At 26.1% G+C, this 8,020-nt stretch overlaps 1 protein-coding gene across 1 annotated transcript in view; it reads left to right on the forward strand.

Moving 5' to 3' along the window:
• The first annotated feature begins 296 nt into the window (after positions 1–296).
• cyst (rho guanine nucleotide exchange factor 18 cysts) overlaps positions 297–8,020 on the forward strand; it is a 168,338-nt gene continuing 160,614 nt past the window's right edge. Inside the window, exon 1 of the mRNA XM_014418966.2 lies at positions 297–507. Coding sequence (XP_014274452.1) covers positions 465–507 — 43 coding nt within the window. The 5' untranslated portion in view covers positions 297–464. The remainder of the gene's footprint in view (positions 508–8,020) is intronic.

An 8,020-nucleotide genomic window follows, 5' to 3' on the forward strand; every position in this document is an offset into this window, starting at 1 on the left:
GTATGCAAATTTGTTTTTTAAAGTGAATAACATATTTTTAGCAATAACTTATGAAAAAAATTTAATATACGCCCTCACTTCCCATTTATACCGTTCGAATATTTTTCTTGTATTTAAATTTACTTTATGATAAGACAAATACTTTTGAATAGATCGGTTTCATATTATATATACAAGTAAAGTCTGTAAACAAACACGTTTTGTTTTTCTTCATTGTTGTAACTCTATCTTATCACATTTTTATTCATATTTCTGTACAACTATCCTTGTTTAAACGTTTCGTTACGGAACAGTCAACATTATAACAGCACTGTTATTCACCTGAATACAAAATGGATTTGTTTTCTTGCTATCTTTGACATTAATGATAATTGAGAATGTTATAATATTAAATTTAATCAATACAACTGTTGTGTGATGTACTTTTTAATTTTATTTTTATTTTTTTATGAAGTTAAATAGAAATGAATTCCGACGAGTATATAAATTTACCTCAATTTATTCCTGGTGAGTTTCTGTTAAAAATATTTATGTTTATGGTTAGATTGTTTAAATTTAATTAATTGTACTGAATATGGCACTTATTAGTTGCCATGTACTAGGTAGAACTATGAAGATTTCAATAAAATTAAAATGTCATGTTTAGCCATTTAATTGTAGTTTATTTACAAATCACTCTTAGTGATTTACATAGTATTAATAGTAGGTTGATGGATGATTTTACTGCACAACTAAATCATTATTCTGGGGCAGTAGTTAATATACTTTGAGCAAATAATTTATTTTCATGTAATATTAAACATAAATTTGTTGTTAATTTCTATTATTATTTTTGTTTTACTACTTCTCTGTTTAGTTTCTATAATGTTTCAATAATTGGTATTGACTGCTTTGATTAATTAATTTATTTTGGATTTTATTTCTGAAACTGTGTACTTTTCGTTATTGTGGAAACATTGTGTTATTAGTGAATATAATTTTAATTATTTGTCTTAACCTTTATAAGTATGTTTTAAAAAATTAAAATAGATTTAATGCTGTAAGAATAGCAGAAAATTTCCCAAGTAATTCCTTGTTTCCAAACTATAGGGTCTTAATGCTTGAATGTTTCTGTCATATATATTTGAAAAATGAATTTTGGAAATTGTATTTAAAATATTTTTTCTAAATATTGATATACAACTGTGATCAAGTTTTTTTTTTTTTTTTAAGCTGTTGAAATTAAATGTTTGTATTTTATGTATTTTTTCTATTGATGTAGATATATGTACAGACATTTACTCTCCTGAATATCTTCATTTTGTGTCTAGTTAATGTTTATTTGTTTTGTTTTTTTTAATTTTCTTTTAAATGATAAGATCCTCCACTGATAATGCAGCAAAGAAATGTTACACTATTATGATAAATATACCTTCTAGTAAATTGATGCTCCATAAGGGTGTTAACTGGAAAATCATCAGTGATTCCGCAAGTTATGATTGTAATGTTTTTTATTTTGATACTTGTTGAGTTGTTTTGTAAAGGTTGTTATGTGTACTTTTCAACTATGAATAAAACAAATTGTTTTAATATGAAAAAAATGTTTATGTTAATTTGTAATTATGAAAAACTTTCTTCCACCTTTGGGAGTGTCACCATATAACTGTGGGGGATTAGTTGATTGTATGAGTTGATGTGATCTACCTCTCTAATTATACTAACAATGTTTATTAATGCCAAAAAAATAATGTTTTATTTTTAGAGATTATTTTATTTTAGCTTTATCCAGATTACAGGTATTGTCTTATGTTCACTTTAGTGATATATTAGCCCCCAATGAGTCCTTGTCTCATGTTTTAGAGCCATACTAAACACATGTTATGTTTGTTGGAGGTTTTTAATACTTTAATTTAAAGATAATATATGAAGAAATTTAAAATAATTTCATTTGAAATATACATATACCGTTTATTCAGTTTTATGTTGAGGATAGAAATAGCATAATGACTGGGGGGTTTTCCAGTTTCTATTATTGACTGTTACTTTAAGTTCATTATTTCTTTTTGACCACCTGGTCACAAATAGTGCACAAAATACTAAATTAGCCTATTTTGTTTATATATTTATTTAAGACACTATTGAATATCAATTTCCATTTTTTGAAACAATACTTATTGGCTAAATAATTGTAGCTATTAGACATGGAGCTTCTTCCATGATTGAATTATGGAAACTCTACCAGGATGTAATCATTATATTTTAAGTTTTTGGTACAACACATTGCTGATAATCTGAATAATCCACAATGCAGTTCGTGAAGTCTAAACATTGTTTACAGTTGATTAATCAGCATCTTACCAAACTCGTGCTGACAGCATTAACTAATTTTATAAGTTTGGTCAAAGGCTGTTGTTAAATGTTATTATTTTTAATAGAATTGAATTTTATTTCTTTTAAATTTGGTAATAATTATTTTCTCTTTCATAATTTTATTTTAATGTGTTTTTATATACTACTTATATAATACTTGTGAAAATAAGCAATATATTAAATCATAAAAGTTTGAATTTTGCATATCTTCATGTGGCTCTTAATAAAATATAGAAAACTAGATTGTGGCTCTCAATGGCCTTAGGTGTGCCCATCCCTGATCTATTACATATTATGCTATAATCATAAATTAACAATTTTCCACAATCACAACAAAATTGAATCTCTTCTGAGGTAATCTACTTGACCAACTTAATTAATAGAATATGATGGCTGTCAAATGCTCTTATGGTATTTATGAATTCCTATTATAATGCAGTATAACCATTCAATTATTGAGCATTTATTCTAGAAAACATATTTTGTCCTAAGTGTTGTAGGCATACTATTATCAAGATCTCAAAAAAATTGTATCTTCATATTATAAACGTTTTGCATATAGGCTCGCAGAATTATTTACATTGTTGAAAATTCTTATTTTTCTTATGCTGTTGCTATTGCTTTTCTTGATTCTCAATAATTTCAAACTTTAGGAACCATAAAAAAATTTCAAATTACCAAGAGTTTAAATAATCTAGAGGTATTGAGGAAAAAATTCAAATAAAAGAAAGTTTGATTAGAAGTACATAAGTATACTATGTGGTATTTATTTTGAAATGTACAAAACGATTAAGAGATATGATAAATACAAACAGGAAAAATGTAAATGCTCATTTTGAAAATGCGTGTGTGATTTTCTTTTGAGTAAATGACTTCCTTCAAGTAATGCTTAGTGAATTTTTATGGTGATGAGGGCTGAGAAGAATTCATCATATGTATCTGTCCTGGGGTATAGGGTTTAGGGACATCGCTTTGTCTTGCTCAATGTGACTGGTGTCAGGGGTCATCTTCTATACCATCATGATAGGCCAACAGTTTGGCATCGGTTAGGACATCTGTGAACATGTGTTTCTTAACATGAAAAAAATCCTCAGTTAGGTAGAATTCCCTATTCTGAGTCTGGCGGAAATGAATTTGATTTTGGCTGCTTTGATTGCTCAACTACAGGGTTGACAGGAGACACTTGTTCTTTCAATTTGATAGATTTAAAAGTTTTAATTTAACACACCATGAGAGCAGACTACAAACTCAATTATTTCATTCAATGAGTAAACAAATGACAGGTCCATGCATGTTGAAAAATGGTAGAGAATAAGGGAAAAAATCAAATTATAAAGTGTTACTAAGATGTTGTTCGCACAACACCAAATTACACTGAGAATACCAAAATACATTGATTTATTTTTTCTATTTACCTTATATTTTTCAAGGCTCAGGAAAAACTTCAAATTACTAACCCTTGGCTATAGTGTAAATTTAATCAAACTTACCTGATGACATATTTTCCATTTCATAAATATTTTTTATTAATGGAAAATTTGATTATTCTTGATACACTATTTCTTGCTCTGGTTTCAGTTAAGAACTGGGATTACTTACTTGTTTCTTACTACCTATTATTAAGAAAGTGATGCATTCTGGCTGGGTTCCTCTGAATACATCCTGACTTTAACATTTATATAGTGTACACACTATTATACATTTCTATAACACTGCAATATATCACCTCCTAAAAATATAGCAATTTAATTTTCTTAGTATACATTTTTATTTATTTTGAAAAACTTCATAATTGTTCCATTTTCTTCTAGTGAGATTCATCCTTAAAGCATTAATTACCAATTTATTAGATTCCTAAAGAGACTATTTGCACCTGTTACTATTTTAGTGCACTCTGCTGAGGGAAATTTATTCAACTGTTGCAGGCAGTTTATTATTTGTTTAGTTTATTTAGTAATTCAGCATATGATATATTTAAATTTCTTGTGTCTGTTTTGTAATTTATTGCATTATTTGGTTTTCATTTATGGTAATAGATTCTGGAAGCTTTCTTCTGTAATTTTTTTTTTTCCATGTATAGTATTTCAACATCTTAAAAATCAAAATTGTCTCTTTTTGATGTGGTGCTGTACTAATGCTGTTTTTTGTTTTGTTTTTTATTGTATTTTAGTTACATTTATTTTTAAAGTCATTAAAATGTTTATATATCCTGTATTTTATATATTGGCTACTCTCCCCATAATATGCTCCGGAACAGTTTATACAGCTCATTTTATACACCCCTCCCGCATTTTTATTTTTTTCAATTTTATCTTTTATGTGGTTGTACAAATTATTAATTTTGTTTGTTTGTCTATATCCAAACTTATACTCATATGCATTATAGTTTTTAAATGTTCTGTACAGACTTTGTGATGATTTGTTGATCTACGTACATTTTTTATATTTACATACAATATGTACATTATGATCACATCTTCTATTATTTATACTATCTATTTTTTTTAATTATTACTTAACCTGTTATTTATATTTATTGCTAACTTTCATGATTTTGCTGCAATATTTTTTTTGGTAGAAGATGGCTAAAAATAATTTATATAATTTTATTTTAATTGTATTTATTTTTATTTACTCATTATTTTTATAGTTTTATTTATGAGATTTCAATAATATTCATTCTCATGTAATTGGGTGATTTGAGAAATAGTTTAATATATCACTGGCCTTTTCATTTTCTGTCCATTCTGTAGTCAGATTTACATTTTCTCTACTTGTTTTCATGTCCAAATATTCTATTTGGTTATTGTTTTCTGCTTCCTGCTTTTTTTATTGCAATTTAATTTTTTTGTTACAATTTTTTAAGCTGTTAAAGAGGTCTTCTATTGTATCTTTATCTGCTAAACATAAAATATCATACACATACTTGAAACATATCTTTGGTTTTATCTGTTTTTCATTCATTATATTTTGTAAAAGTTCATTCATAAATATTGTTGATCCTATTTGTATTCCTGTGATTTGGCAGAATGGGTTACAACAAAATTTAAAAAAAATATTTTTAATAGATAACTTCATCCCCTCTATGTATAGGTTCTTATTTTGTATTTAGGTATGTAGTTCTATTTCTTTCCATTTTTCTTTTAATAATTTAGCCACATTTTTTATAGGTACATTTGTAAGTAGGGATACCACATCAAAATTTAAACCTATCATTGTTGCTTATTTTTATACTTTCAATATTGTTTTTTACTTCTATTGAGTTCTTGACATGAAATGGGTTATTATTGTTAAGATTTTCTAAACAAGGTTTTAGAAATTGTGATATCAGATATGTTGGGCTATCTATCCCATTTACTATATATATATAAATTCTATTTGTGGCTTATGTAGTTTTATTAACCCATATAGTCTAGGGGATTCCTGTCTTTTTTCAACTAACTAATTTTTTTGGTACTAAATCTATGTTTTCACTTTGTATAAACTGGTAATGTAATTACTGTATAATCGTTTTGGCTATTTCTGGCAATGGGTACTTTATTCACTTTCTATAAATGTTTGTATATAAACAAATTATCATGAAGTCTGAATATTTAAAAACTATGATGCACCTGAGTATAAGTTTAGATACATACCAACAAATGAAATTATTAATTTGTATTGTAGTTTTATTTTTCTACGAATGTGGGTTTAATGGAATTCTAAAAAAAAAAAAATTTTTTCAATCATTTTGATCGGTAATTAATTATTAATATATTTTAAATTTTTCTTGTAGGGGACAAGCAAATAATTAGAATTTACTTTAGCTTAAATGTCTACTGATATTGTTAAATTTATATATAATATTGCTCATATGTTAAAAATAGAGCATTTTAATAAATAAGTATGTTTTGTCTTTAAGAGGATGGGAATTAAGTTAAACCTAACTTTAGTTTTAATTTTATTTATGTAATATTACCTACTTGTTAAAAATAGAGCTGTTTAACATTGTTGAACTGGGTTATAATATGTATGTTTTTTTTCTTTAAAAGGAAAAGAAAAAATTTAAACTGCCTTCAGTTTTAATTTATATAAATATTATATATACCATATATATAATATTGCATTATATTTAGTTATCTACCAATGTATTTGTTTTGTTTTTTTAAAGTATACATCCATATATTAGGAATTTATTTGGATTTTTCCACAGTATACATCCATATGATTTGAATAGTTTTAAACCTGAATAAAGCTACCAAATGTTTATTTAGGTCCTGAAAAATATCTTAGCATTTGTTGGATTTTAAAAACAAAATGCTAAGTTTTATGATTAATAGAGTAATTATGATTTTTTTTCTCTATCACATGAAATAGCAAATTTAGTGGGTGTTTTTTCTCCATATCCAAAAAAATTATTAATTTTATATAAAAATAAAAAAAAAAAATTATAATTGAAAATGACATAGAAAAAGACTGATCAAGATAGTGGTACATCAGTTCGGTTTTGAAAATTGTTCTCCATAATCTGACACCATACCTAACCTGATTTGTATTAATACAAAATGTTCTATTCTCTATTGAATCAAGGAATAATTTTGCCTATACTATAAATATATTTTTAAAACAAATATCTTTTCAAATCTCTTCTTTATTATTGGAACTTTTATTTCCTCACCTCTACTATTTTTCTTTTTTATTTAAATAGATACATATATCATGACCATCCTTGCATACTCTCTTCAGTGGGATGATACCATAATTTTGAAAGTGTTTTATCACAGCTTGTTCTGTAGGTAATTCCCAGAACTTTAATCACTTTAAAAAGTATCAAAAATAAAATACATCAGTCTTAAATAAACAAGGAAGGCAATGATGTAGGTTACCACGAGTTTTCAGCATTGCTAATATGTAAGTACCATCTCTTATATTCATTAATATGGTACAAACATGACTTACGGTGGAACTATCCCATGGTAGCAATGACTATTTTATGAGATCTTAAGGCTTCCTTCTTTTCAGATATTTTAGACATGTATCACAAATAGATTAGGAATTAAAGTTAAAAACGATTGAGTGAGGAGTTTATATTGTGTTCATAATCTATTCAAGCTTGGTCTACCGTATAGATGATACCAAAATCTTTATGAATAACTTTATTTGTGACATATTTAGGTGCATTGTGAGGATTTTTAATATAATTTTGTATTTTAAGGATTGTATTGGGGTGGAATTTGATGGTTTCTTGGTGTATCCTATCTCAACTCTATTGTTCTAAGTAGGCCTCATCTATAAACAACTCTGTACACACTTTATCTTTAATCTACAAAAATATTTACTTTGATACATGCATGTATGTGTATTTAAAAAATATATGGATTAGAGTTTACTTGCAGTATTTACCATACATCTTAACAATTTAAATAACTGATGAGTTGCGTTGTAAGACCTGCAGAAAACTACTTTTTGGTAATACTCCATTGTATTTTTATTATTTTTTTTTTTACTCTTGTTCTAGGCCACTACATTGGTGGTTCATATTAATTTAGTATTGAAGGTTCTGTTAGGGTTCTCTGATTCCAAAAGTTTTGGACCTACATCTCTTGTTATATGACTTATTAATGGGGTATATAAAAAATTTAAAATTAAATACAACAATATTTATTAAAAGATTTCTTAGTATTATTAAATT

This window comes from Halyomorpha halys, unplaced genomic scaffold (genome assembly GCF_000696795.3).
Source record: "Halyomorpha halys isolate HHAL.00 unplaced genomic scaffold, Hhal_1.1 Scaffold214.1, whole genome shotgun sequence".
NCBI classification, from domain to species: Eukaryota; Metazoa; Arthropoda; class Insecta; order Hemiptera; family Pentatomidae; genus Halyomorpha; species Halyomorpha halys.